We start from the raw sequence: 13,333 nt of genomic DNA on the forward strand, positions 1-13,333 counted from the left end.
CCTGCTGCTGAATACACCAATTCAGGTTTTCATCACATGGGCTACAATACGTACCTTGCATTTCATATGCCATTCAAACTATACAAGGGTCCAGAAACATACACTACCTCCAGATTAGTTAATTGAACTTGTACCTTATCCGGTTTTTAGTCACATTTTACTTTGTTCAGTCTTTATTCTAAGCTTGATGCATTATAAGATTCATTCAAGAAATCAGAACATTTTACACAAAAGTTTATTTTTTTCGCGTGGTGACTTCACTAGGTGAAAGCCAAATCAAAATCGTCCCCAGATGATTTACATCAGTTCATGCTCTCAATTTGAAATTTCTGTCAGGAATACCGAAGATCACATGTTGTTTCCTTGCCAAAACTTCTAATGCAGGCTTGGGCAAACTACAGGGAAACTCAGCAACCGAGAAAGTATGCAAGTGCACCACAGTCAGCAGTGTACGGAACCAAGCATGTGCAGACAGATTCAATGCTGATTGCAAGTGTGCAAATGTTCCAAGGTGTCTGGCTGACTGGCATCAAGAATTACAATAGAAAGAAAATGCAGCTCTTAAAGACAACTTCAGAGACCGTTTTTCAAGGAAATACTTCTAGGTCAGCTGGAGCTAGCTAATGATGCAGGTTTTTCTGGAGGAGTGCCTGCAGCACACAAATTAAGCAGGTGAAAACTTGAGAATTTCATGAATGTGCTTTCAAGATTACTTATTAAATACTGCAGTTTGATTTGCTTTTTGGTTTTGCAAGTATATGCACTAATTTCAAATTTGCTGGATCAGTAAATATGTTCTATTTCATGCAATAAATGCTGGAATGAACAATGACATCCAACACCCACATCCTGTGAATGAATCAAAAAAACATGAATGCAATGCTTTTTCCAACAGAATATAGTCTGCAGTTTAGAAATTTAAGAAATAGAATTATATTTTTTCTTGTACGTGCATTGGTACTTGTGGATTTTTTAATTCATTCAAGGGACATGAGCACCAACGGCTGGGCCAGTATTTATTGCTGATAACTGAATGTCAATGAGAACATGGTGGTGAGCTTCCTTCTTCAACCACTGCAGTCCTTGGGATGTAAGCACACCCATGGTGCTGCTGGGAGAGAATTTCTGGATTTTGATACAGTGACAGTGAAGGAACGGCAATATATTTCTAAGTCAAGATGGCGAATGACTTGGAGGGGAACTTTTTGGGAGTGATGGTCCTATGTATCTGCTGCCTTGTCCTTCTTGGCGCAAAGGTAATGGAACTGGAAGTGCTGTCTAAGGAGCCTTGTTGAATTGTGTGGATGTGTGTCACCATAGTCTTACCAGACCATAGGGGCTGCTCTCATTTTTGAGAAGCGACTGGTGGTGATTTAACCTGAGGGCCAACAGACCTTAGGCGAGGGAACAGGTTGAAAGGAGAGTCCTCCATGGTAACCTCAAACCAGGGATGGAAATTGAACCCACGCTGTTGGCATCACTCTGCTCTGTAAACCAACAATCCAGCCACCTGAGCTGAACCAATTCTGAGTTGTTGCAGTGTATCTTATAGATGGTACACACAGCCAAAACTGTATGGTGATGGTACAGGGAGTGAATTTTGAAAACGTTATATGGGCTGGCAATCTAGTTGGCTGCCTTGCCTTGGATGGCGTTGAATTTTTTTAGTGTTGTTCAAGCTGCACTGATCCAGGATACTAATCAATCAGTATATTAGATAAATGGGGAAAAAAGTGTGGTGGGTGGAAAAAGACACTAAGTTGGCATCAGGTTATATGAATCAAGATTAGAGTGGTGCTTGAAATGCGCAACAGGTCAGGTAGCATCCGAGGAGCAGGAAAATCAACATTTCAGGCAGGAGCCCTTCATCAGCCTCAAGGTGGAGAGATAAATGGGATGGGGTGGGGCTGGGGAAAAGGTAGCTGAGAGTGCAATAAATGGATGGAGGAAGGGGTAAAGGTGACACGTCGGAGAAGGGTGGAGCGGATAGGTGGGAAGGAAGATTGACAGGCTCCTCACATTCGCCTAAAAGGTTATATGGGCCCATGAGAGAAGGGTAGAGGGCATTAGATTGTACCAGTTGGGATGAGAACCCTGTGGTAGTGAAGGTGTGAAAAGCTCAGGTGTTGTTGGGGTGTTCAATACATTTTCCTTTTCGGAGGGGGAAGGTAAAACTTCACATCTGGTCCTGAGGCATCCTTGGTGGAGGTAACACTTCATTTTGTAAACTATGAAGCCACGTTTGTGTGTAAAGTGTATAGAGTTGTCAAGAAACTGTCCAAAACAATGTGCTAGGAATTTAAGGGAGTGCCTGCTTAATATAAAATCATTATAGGATTTCACAAACTATCATTGCCACAATGGAGTGCTTATTGATGGACAGCTTCTCCAGCTGATTGAGTGGAAATATTTATTGCCAAAGCTTTTAATCAATTAAAATGCCGAGAGTAATAGAGTCAGAGCTGTACAGCACAGAAAGAGACCCTTCGGTCCAACTCATCCACGTTAACCAGACATCCCAAATCTGACGTAGTTCCAATTGGCAGCATTTGGCCCGTATCTTCTAACTCCTTCCTATTTACTTAACCATCCAGATCCTTTAAAATGTTGTAATTGTACATACCTTCCTCAGGCAGCCACTGAGGTTCTTTATAAAACCTTTCCCCGCTCAACTTAAACTATTGCCCTGTAGTATCCATGCCCCTCATGATGTTGTAAACTTCTACAAGGTCATCCCTCAGCCTCCAACTTTCCAGGGAAAAAAGCCCCAATATCTCAAATGCTCCTGTCCCAGCAGCATCCTTGGAAATCTTTTCTGCACCCTCACAGATTTAACAACATCTTTGCTGTGGAAGGGCGACCAGAATTGTATGGAGTATTCAAAAATATAGCCTCACAGATGTCCTATACAGCTACAACATGATGTCCCAACTCCTAACATAGTGTGCCAAATGCCTTCTTCACCACTTTGTCTACCTGTGACTATGCTTTCAAGGAACTATTGTTATGATATTGAAGGCGTGTACTGTACCTTTAAGAGAGTGAATGCTGTTTGTACTGAGAGCTGACAAGCACCTGTAATGTGACGAACTAGCCATTCCAGAGTGTACTGGAAAATTGAAAATATCTAACATTTGGCTGTGAAATAGATAGCTTAGTTGGTTGCTGTTTTAACAGCAATTTGAATTTAACCAATCAGTTTAAACTAAACCCAGGTTACTAAAACCCAATCAAGTTTGAATTTATTGTTTTGTCTTCATCAAACCAATGAGATGATCCAATGATGGGGGTATAAAAATAGACAGGCAGTTTGAAAGTCAGAGTAATTGCCATTTGAAACACTGTTTTCATATGAGATATCTTCACCTTAAAAAGAAAGATGATGACCCAGGGAGATCTTCAGTCAGAAAAAGACACACACCAGAGATGACAGCCACTGTATGGTTTTGAAATTAAGTTGATCAAATTTTAATAAGTGTTTTATTGGATCAGTATATTGCTATAAAGTTGGAGGTAGGTAATAAGCAGTTAAGAGAGAAGGGGGCTTAGACTTGTAAATAGCTGTTGTTTAATGTTCATTTTTAGAGTTAAAGAATAAATTGATATTATTTTCTTAAAATTGTGGAATTTGGGAGTTCTCGGTCACTCATAATTTAACAGGTTACGAGGCATGGTGAGCTTTGTTGGGTATTTGGCTTAACTAACAGAAGGATTCAGCACCGTGTTGTAACACTATGTACCTGTATCTCTAGATCTCTTTGTTCAGCAACTCTCCCCAGAGCCCTACATTAACTATGTAAATCCTACCTCTGTTTGCTTTATCAAAATGCAACACCTCACACTTATCTAAATTAAACTCCATCTGTGCTCTTCAGCCCAAGTGAAATGTCTGTTTCATCAAGGGATTTGTTGCTCTAGACTGGATGTTTGTTTTGTATCAATGAGAATGTGACTTAGACTGAAACTTTATTTTCTTGTCATGATGTCTCCTGATTAATGTCTATACTGTCTAATAGGTGAGTTGGGCATAGAGGTGGAAGGGCAAAAAATGGTGGTGGGAGACAGGCGTTGACAAGGAACTTGAAAAAGTGCCATGGGGAAAACTGAGGGTAGACAAAGTATTTGGGGCATGGGGGATGGGAGAGGATGGCATAAAAAGGTACGAGTAACTGAGGGTTGATAGTTGGAAATAAGGTGGCAAAGGATGTGAGAGACCTTGGGATGGATGGAACATAGAGTGTGAGGAAATGAGAACAGGAGGGATATTTTCTCACTTCAATGCAGCGTGGCTCCTCTGGTCGTTTGGCTGAACTGGTCCTCACCCTCGACAATTTATCTTTCGAATCCTCCCACTTCCTCCAGAAAAGGGTAGCAATGGGCACCCGAATGGGCCCCAGCTATGCCTGTCTCTTTGTCGGCTACATAGAGCAGTCCATCTTCTGTAGTTACACCGGCACCACTCCCCACTTTTTCCTTCGCTACATTGACGACTGTATTGGTGCCACCTCGTGCTCCCACGAGGAGGCTGAGCCAACATATTCCACCTGGACCTTAAATTCATATGGACCATCTCTGATACCTCCCTCCCCTTACTAGACCTCTCCATCGTCATCAATGATGACCGACTCAACACTGACATTTTTTACAAACCCACCAACTCCCACAGCTACCTAGATTACACCTCCTCCCACAAAAATGCTATCCCATATTTCCAATTCCTCCGCTGTATCTTCTCCCAGGAGGTCCAGTTCCACCACAGAACACAACAGATGGCCTCCTTCTTTAAAGACCAAAATTTCCCTTCCCAAGTGGTTGAAGATGCCCTCCAACGCATTTCATCTATGTCCCGCACCTCTGCCACAAACCCCACCCTTCCAATCACAACAAGGACAAACCCCCTCCCTGGTCCTCACCTTCCACCCCACCAACTTCCGCAAAAACCACATCATCGATCGACATTTCCACCACCTCCAAATTGACCCCACCACCAGGGATATATTTCCTTCCCCACCCCTATCCGCTTTCTGCAAAGACCGCCCCTCCGTGACTACCTGGTCAGGTCCACGCCCCCCAACAGCCCACCCTCCCCTCCTGGCACCTTCCCCTGTCACTGCAGGAATTGCAAAATCTGTGCCCACACCTCCTCCCTCACCTCCATCCAAGGCCCCAAAGGAGCCTTCCACATCTATCAAAGTTTCACCAGCACTTCCACAAATGTCATTTATTGCATCCGTTGCTCCTGATGCGGTCTTCTTTATACTGGGAAGACTGGACACTTTCTTGCAGACCGCTTCAGGGAACATCTCTGGGACACCTGCACTAATCAACCACACCACGCTGTGGCCGAACATTTCAACTCCCCCTCCCACTCTGCTGAGGACATACAGGTCCTGAGCCTCCTCCACTGTTATTCCCTTATCACCCGACACCTGGAGAAGAACGCCTCATCTTCCGCCTCGGAACACTTCAACCCTGGGGCACCAATGTGGACTTCACAAGTTTCCTTATTTCCCCTCCCCCGTCCTTACCCCAGTTCCAACCTTCCAGCTCAGCACCATCCTTATGACCTGTCCCACCTGTCAATCTTCCTTCCCACCTATTCGCTCCACCCTCCTCTCCGATCTATCACCTTTACCCCTTCCTCCATCCACCTATTGCACTCTCAGCTACCTTCTCCCCAGCCTCTCCCATTTATCTCTTCACCCCCGAGGCTTCCAGCCTCATTCCTGATGAAGGGCTCCTGCCCGAAACGTCAATTTTCCTGCTCCATGGATGCTGCCTGACTTGCTGTGCATTTCCAGCACCACTCTAATCTTGACACTAATCTCCAGCATCTGCAGTGCTCACTTTCACCTAGGCTTTCTGTCCAGCCCGCCTCAAGAACTAGGCATTTCTTAGTCTACTCTCAGACAATAATGCCCAACTCCCAATCCAGCCAATAATAACTGAGCAAAAATACAAAACGTGGACGGCCATTTTTAAAGATTGAGATTGCAGAGCCAGGATTTATCCCAACTCTGCACAATCAAACTGGAATCTCAACTAAATGAAGTAGACTTTCCAACCTAATAGTCTTAGGTCTTGACATAACTATCTATTTCCACCTTGGTAACTTACTTTCTATTTGTTCCGGGGACATGGAATTCACTGGCTGGATCAGCATTTATTGCCCAGTGGTGAGCTGCCTTATTGAACCACGATATGCATTTAGTGTTGGTACATATGCAATGATGTTAGGGAGGGAGATCTAGGATCTTGATTGCAGAAACAGCTACATAGTTCCAAATCAGTATGATGTGTGGGTTGGAAAGGAACTTGCAGATGATTTTCCCACATACCTGCTGCCTTTGATCTTCTACGTGGTAGTAATCGTGGCCTTGGAGTGTGCTGTCTAAGAATATTGGAAAATCTCTGCACTGCGTCTTGTAGATGGTATAGACTGCTGCTACTGACCGTCAGTGATGGAGAGTGTAAATGTTTGTGGATATTTTGCCAAGCAAATGGGCTGCTTTGTGTAAAGCTTCGAGTGTTGTTAGAACTGCATTCATCCAGGCAAGAGGGGACTATTCCATAACTCTTAACTTCTACCTTATAGATGGTGGAAAGGTTTTAATGAGTTGGAAGATGAGCAGGTCACTGCAGGATTCCTAGCCTCTTACTTGCTCTTGTAACTGCAGTGTTTATAAAGCTAGTTTAATTCCATTTTTGAGTAATAATAACTGCCATGACTGTTAAAAATATCAACAGCGATGGTTAGATTATCTTTTGTTGTAGATGGTCATTACCTAATTACTTAAAATGATCTGTTTCAATTCATCAGCTGCTGAAAATCTCATTTGTGATTCTTGAAACCCTTAACTTGTCGATTCCAATGTTCTCCTGGCTGGACATCCACACTATACCATCTGTAAACCCGAGGTCATTTTGAAAGCTGTCCCACTCATCTATCACCCCTCTAGTCAGTACATCAACTTCTGAACGAACACAAACTTCACTTGAAAATTCTCCTCTTGGTTTTGCAAATTATTCCATGACCTAGATTCTCCCTACCTCGAACCTGTATTCCTCTACTTCTGACCTCACGAACACCCCAGATTTAATTGATGACCATTGCTGAGGTTCAAATTTCTGGAATACCCTGTTTGTCTCTCTATTTGCTTCCTCCTTGAAGATACTCCCATAAACCCTAACTTTTTGACCAAGATTTCAGACATCTGACGCAATATCACCTTGTGACGTTCAGTGTTTGTTTTATGATGCTCTTGTGAAATTTCTTCAGATGTTGTTAAATATTAAATGTTGTTGCATAGATTCACTTTAAAATAGCGCTCATGCATTTCAAAGGCCTTGTAAAATGCCTTTCAAACATCATCAAACTCACCCTCTGTGCTGGGTATGTCAGCTGTACTTGCATGAGCTAATCCATTCAATTTCCCCTCTTGGACCAATTTCTGAAGCTGTTTTAGCTCTTGATCATAGTCCTGCCATTCAGGAACAATTCGCACTGCTGCCTCCAGTTTGGGTTCTTTAGTCATTGGGTTATTACACTATAATAAGATTAAAATAAATGTCATTCATAAAAATTTCACAACATAGTTCAATGACAAGGAAGACGATCATCTTAGAGGTGAACTGTAACATTCTAATTAATGAATTTAGTTACTAAAATCTGTTTTAACAGACCTGTTCATGCCAGTGATCTGGTCGCTATTGTTTATACAGGGTTCTACAATGAATGCACTCCCACCTAGCCCCTTTTGATACACAATTTGATAACAAGAATAGAACGTAATTGCCATTTTAGCAAAACATGAGGTGTTGTTCTCTGCAGACTAAAGTCTCCACTGGTACAACTGAAGTGGGTCTGAAAACATATGTTGTTAGTTAAAAACTCGCAAATTATCTACCCTCTGAGATTATAATCCTACTACCATTTTGAAACTTAAAATCATATCTCTTTGAAGTTGGCAATTTTCACAAAAAAAAAGCACCAGTTCTCTCAGATTTTCCTGGCAACTGGTGCTCTTAAAATATATGCCATAATGGCAGCTCTTCTCTTAAGAGTATCCAGGCAAACCATTTTCCCTGTGAGACAGGATATTGCATGCCTCCGAGAAAGACAGGAAAGTGTTTATTTCTTTTATATTTGAAAGCAAAACTTGCCAAAGTGCCAAAAGATTACAGGCTATTCACTCGTTAGAGAGACAGATGACTGGTGAGAATTTAACTTCAGGCTCACGCTGCCTCAGAACATGGCAAGACTGAGAAGGCCCATACTTCATATGAAATTGTTCAGGCAATACATCTTAGTTCAGTTTCCTTATAGCCACCTACCATAGCACAGTTTATAGCCCTTTAAGGACTCATCCACTCATAACTGCTAGACCACTGTCCTGCTTAAATCCTTGTTCACACAACCATGCACTGTGAATATATTCACCCTAGTCAACCCTAGTCAAGTTCATTTCACTGTATTTGTCCATATAAGAGTCTTCTAGCAGTCACAGACCCATTTCCCGTTATACCTAATACTGCTTGCAATCTTTTACAAAAACAGCTTTGTTTTGATGTCTCAGTGAATAGCAGACATTATGTCACATACTTACCAAATCAATAGTTTTAGCTCGCTTCTTAGATGCTTCATCACACCAGGTCTCACACCACAGCCAGTGCTGGGGAAGGGATTTAATGGGCACTTGATGGATCATATTATTCGGCAGATCCTGTAAAACACATGCACCACACAAGAACACAGTAAGCAACTTCAAGCATTTTTTGATTATTATGGATTGCTGCGATTTTAAATTAATAAAGTTGCTTTAATTACTACTTGATTTAAACTTGTTTACTTTATACAGAAAACCTGCTGCTGCCCACACAAGAATTGGACAGCATACCTGTAAACACATCATTCATGACACCATTGGTAATCAGCCACTGCTTGTTTCAATTACTAACACTGATCAACATTAAAGCCAAAAGATTTCTCATTTAGACACCACTTCTACTAAACATAGCAATTTCAAAGCATTTTACAACCAAAAATGTACTGTTGAAGTGCAGTCACTGTTGTAATGCAAGCCACACGGAGGTCGGTTTGCACACAGTATTGTCTCACAAACCAAATGACAATCTATTTTAGTGATGCTAATGGAGATTGAATTTTGCTCGGACATTGAACTCTTGCCAGATGATTTTTTTATGTTCAGATGAAGGGGCATACATGGATTCTTTTCAACATCCCCCATGAAAGCTGATACATAATAGTGCAGTATCCATCAGACTGTAGCACCAGCCTCAATTTTATGTTCAAGCGTCTGGAATGAGACTTATTCCAAAGACCTTCTTCCACAGAGCAGAGTGTGTTACCACAAATTCATGGCCAATACCTTATTTCATTCAAGAAAGAAATCTAGATCACCTGTCAATCGATGCTAATATTCATTTTAGTTAAACAGGTTCAGATACTGGTCATAGCCAAACAAAAGCTACTTCACTCAATGAAAGAAACAGTGCATCAGATGTCCTGTGACTACACCTCAATGTCTATGATTAGGACATCTTTGCTTGTAATTTAACTATGCTGATTTCAGCTCAAGAAGAATAATGTAATCTAACATTAAGCTTAAAAGGATATTTGGCAGGAGAGAAATCCATGTAATGAAGAAAGACAGATAGAGAGAGTATTTGAAATGTCACGGCCACGATATATCTGATTTAGAAAAAGGGTTGAACATATGTTATGAATGAGAGAATTCTACATCTTGTATCGGAGATTGAATAGCTGGAGTGGGTAAGGGTTATGAGAAAGCAGATCATATAAGGTCCATTTCTGCTATCAGCATCTTCTATTAGATGGCAGTTCTTTCTCACTGCAGAGAAAACACATTTACTTGGAAGGGGAAACACATTTACTTGGCCATTCAGCCTTTTAAGACCATAAGATATAGGAGCGGAAGGAAGGCCATTCGGCCCATCGAGTCCACTTCGCCATTCTATCATGGCTGATGGGCATTTCAACTCCACTTACCCGCATTCTCCCCGTAGCCCTTAATTCCTTGTGACATCAAGAATTTATCAATTTCTGCCTTGAAGACATTTAGCTTCCCAGCCTCCACTGCACTCTGCAGCAATGAAATCCACAGGCCCACCACTGTCTGGCTGAAGAAATGTCTCCGCATTTCTGTTCTGAATTTACCCCCTCTAATTCTAAGGCTGTGTCCACGGGTCCTAGTCTCCTTGCCTAACGGAAATAATTTCCTAGCATCCACCCTCTCCAAGCCATGGATTGTGTTCCAGATCCCATGGATTGGGATTGTGTTCCAGATTTCCACTGTTCTTTTGGAAATAAAACATTATTTTTCTTAAATTTCACTTTTACATAGCACTGCTTTAACTTATTGTGCCTTCTTATTCTAGGTTTTTTCTATCAGACAGCAAATACAAAGGAACTATTTCCTGTTATGGGCAGTACGATCGCTCGGTGGTTAGCACTGCTGCCTCACAACACCAGGGACCCGGGTTCGAGTCCCGCCTTGGGCGACTGTCTGTGCAGAATTTGCACATTCTCCCTGCGTCTGCATGGGTTTCCTCCCACAACCCAAAAATGTGCAGGTCAGGTGAATTGGCCATGCTCAATTCCCCACAGTGATAGTTGTATTAGTCAGACGTAAATATAGGATAAGGGAATGGGTCTGGGTGGGTTACTCTTTGGAGGGTTGGCATGGACTTGTTGGGCTGAAGGGCATGCCTCCATACTGTAGGGAATCTAATCTAATTCTGTTAAATTCTTGAGTTACTTTAAACACCTCGCAAATCAGCACTGAATTTTGGTTTGGGAGCACGAACCATGTTTATGAATTATACGCTTAAATGTACCTTCTGAATTGAGATATTCTGGTGAAATCGGACTGTATGTACCCTCCCAAGGCCAATACTACATTCTAAAAATGTTTTCTGCAAAATTGAATATTGTATCTCGAGTAGAAATCCGTATAGCTTAAGCATAATCATTTGGATTCCAGTTATTAAAGCAAAACGTTTCCTCCTCTACTCCTCACACAGGCAGTGAGTTCCAGATACTCACCACCCTCTGGATGAAAAAAAAATTCCTTAATCTCCTCCCCTCATCTTAAATCTATGCCTCTTGGTAATTAATGCCTCTACCAAGTGACACACTTTTTTCTTATCCACTCTCAGCTACCTTCAATATAAAAAAAACCCTAAACAGTGCAGTCGCTCTTCACAACTGAAAAGATTCTGAAAAAACTGGCAGCATCCTCTGCACCATCTCCAGAGCAATCATATCCTTTCTATAGTGTGGCAATCAGAACTGCGTACAGTACTCAAACTGAGTCCTGACTAATGTCCCATACAGCTCCAGCATAACCTCCCAACATTTGCATTCCATGGACGAGCATCACATTTACCTTCTTAACCACACGATCCATCCTATTCACGTGGAAGTCAAAGTACCAGATGGCTTTAGCTCACTGTTTGCTCCAAAAGACAATAACTTCAGGCACCAGGTACCAAAATCTCAGGGCATGTTTCATGGGCACCAGCCACTTGCAACCAGAATTCACATACATTAGCATCCAACATGTCGGTATTTCAGAACTCTCAAGCACATCTCTGATCCACTTATAGGACGTTTGTGCACTTCAATGCTGCACCTTGGGACACAACAGAAACTATCATTTTAATGCTGCAGCAAAGGCACTTTAGGCTCACAGACCCATCTGCAGCACATGGACTGAACCAAACTGCATTACCGGCCTGGTCGCTTGCCTTCTTAGTACTCCCTCACTCTGACCTTACCTGGATGATCACAACACCCCTACATTTGCTTGCCTTTTTATACCTTGTCCATCAGCCAGAGATACCAGGCTCACAGTACTGCTGTATTCGCATGTCATTTAGCACAGACAAAAGTCAGGAAATCATGGCCATCAGCAATCTTCAGACAAGTCAAGGGGGCCCAGTACAATAAGTCATGGTCAACCTTCAATATCAGTCAAGGAGCTTGGCTACAGTCAGTCAGTCAGCTGCTTGAGGAGGTTAGCTTCGAGATGCTCTCCACATTAGGGATGAGGAGCTGAACTGGGAAGCCCACATTCCATCTGGAAAATCTTGATTCTATTGGGAGCTGTCTTCCTTACGGAATGAGTGAAAAAGACATAAACACAGGTATTAAAGTAGGTGGCAAAGCTGTTGGCTTAGGTGTAGGTGGGGAGGTGTCACAAGTGAGTGAGTAGGGAGTGCAGAGCCCATGGCGGGTTTACACTGTCAGAGGTTGGGGTGAGTGATAGCTAGTGAAGAATGATGTTGCAGCCAATACGGAGAGTGGTAGAGTGTTGGCCTTGTTGGAAGGTGGGTACAAAAACAAAGTTAGATTAAGAGTGAGGTATTGAAGAATAGGTGGTCGCACTTATACTGGTGGAGAACAGATGGACATTGACCTTCTTGCTACATTTCTGGGCATTATTCCAGATAGCCGAGACTGCACCAATCCAGGTGACAACATCAGATGCTGCCCGAGCCAGACCACAGCAGAATATCCCAGCAATGCGGGTGGTATATTCTGACTAGAATTGGTAGGTTTGGGCTAGAATTGAACAGTGGGAGGAGGGGGGTTTAGTTAGTTAATGGTAACTTTTGTCAGAAAGTCCACTTGGCCTTTCTTCATGAATTTCTTCATGAAATTCAACAAAAAAACTGTCTCTTAGCCAAAAAAGTAAGATTCAGCCCAAAGTATTTTTCCCCCACAACAGCAAAAGTAATTATCAAAAGCCCATCAATAATTCTGGAACCATCAGGAAATGTCATAGCAGCTACTAAAATTAGCAGTTGCTCCGATGGAAATGCAGTAATGTCTTTCTGAAATGCCTAGACCATGGCTTTGTCATAACAAATGCTTTATTGTATCAGAGAGACAATTATATATTGATGCAAACAATGAGCTTGCCAGTACTCAAGTCAGGAAGGAAGGCCGCCATCCAGGCCAAAGCAGCTCACTTGATTAGTGCTCCATCTAGCAGTTTTAATATTCATTCCATGTACCACTGTGCACTGTGGCAGCAGCGGGACCAACTACAAGATTCATTGCAACACCTCACCAGATTATTGAGACAACACCTTCCAAATCTGCAATCAACTTTTGATCTCCTTTTACACTGAAGCTCACACTGTAGAAATTGACCTTCTGGGTATTTTGCAGCTCCCCCGCTCAATTCTCAGTGACCCTCAATAATCTCACTATGAACCATCTGCTTAACACAGACAGCCATGGACTGACTTCTCACCAAACTTGTCTCTTGGTTCAACAAAATTT

General features: G+C 42.3%; 1 protein-coding gene across 3 annotated transcripts in view; it reads right to left on the minus strand.

Annotated features, from left to right (window-relative positions):
• Positions 1-13,333, minus strand: part of uggt1 (UDP-glucose glycoprotein glucosyltransferase 1) — a 138,735-nt gene that overhangs the window by 4,354 nt on the left and 121,048 nt on the right. For all 3 annotated transcript variants that reach the window (XM_072572900.1, XM_072572901.1, XM_072572899.1), the window contains 2 exons: positions 8,607-8,723; positions 7,382-7,547 (listed from right to left, as the gene is read on the minus strand). In XM_072572900.1, the coding sequence (XP_072429001.1) occupies positions 7,382-7,547; positions 8,607-8,723 (283 nt within the window). The remainder of the gene's footprint in view (positions 1-7,381; positions 7,548-8,606; positions 8,724-13,333) is intronic.

This window comes from Chiloscyllium punctatum, chromosome 6, assembly GCF_047496795.1.
Source record: "Chiloscyllium punctatum isolate Juve2018m chromosome 6, sChiPun1.3, whole genome shotgun sequence".
NCBI classification, from domain to species: Eukaryota; Metazoa; Chordata; class Chondrichthyes; order Orectolobiformes; family Hemiscylliidae; genus Chiloscyllium; species Chiloscyllium punctatum.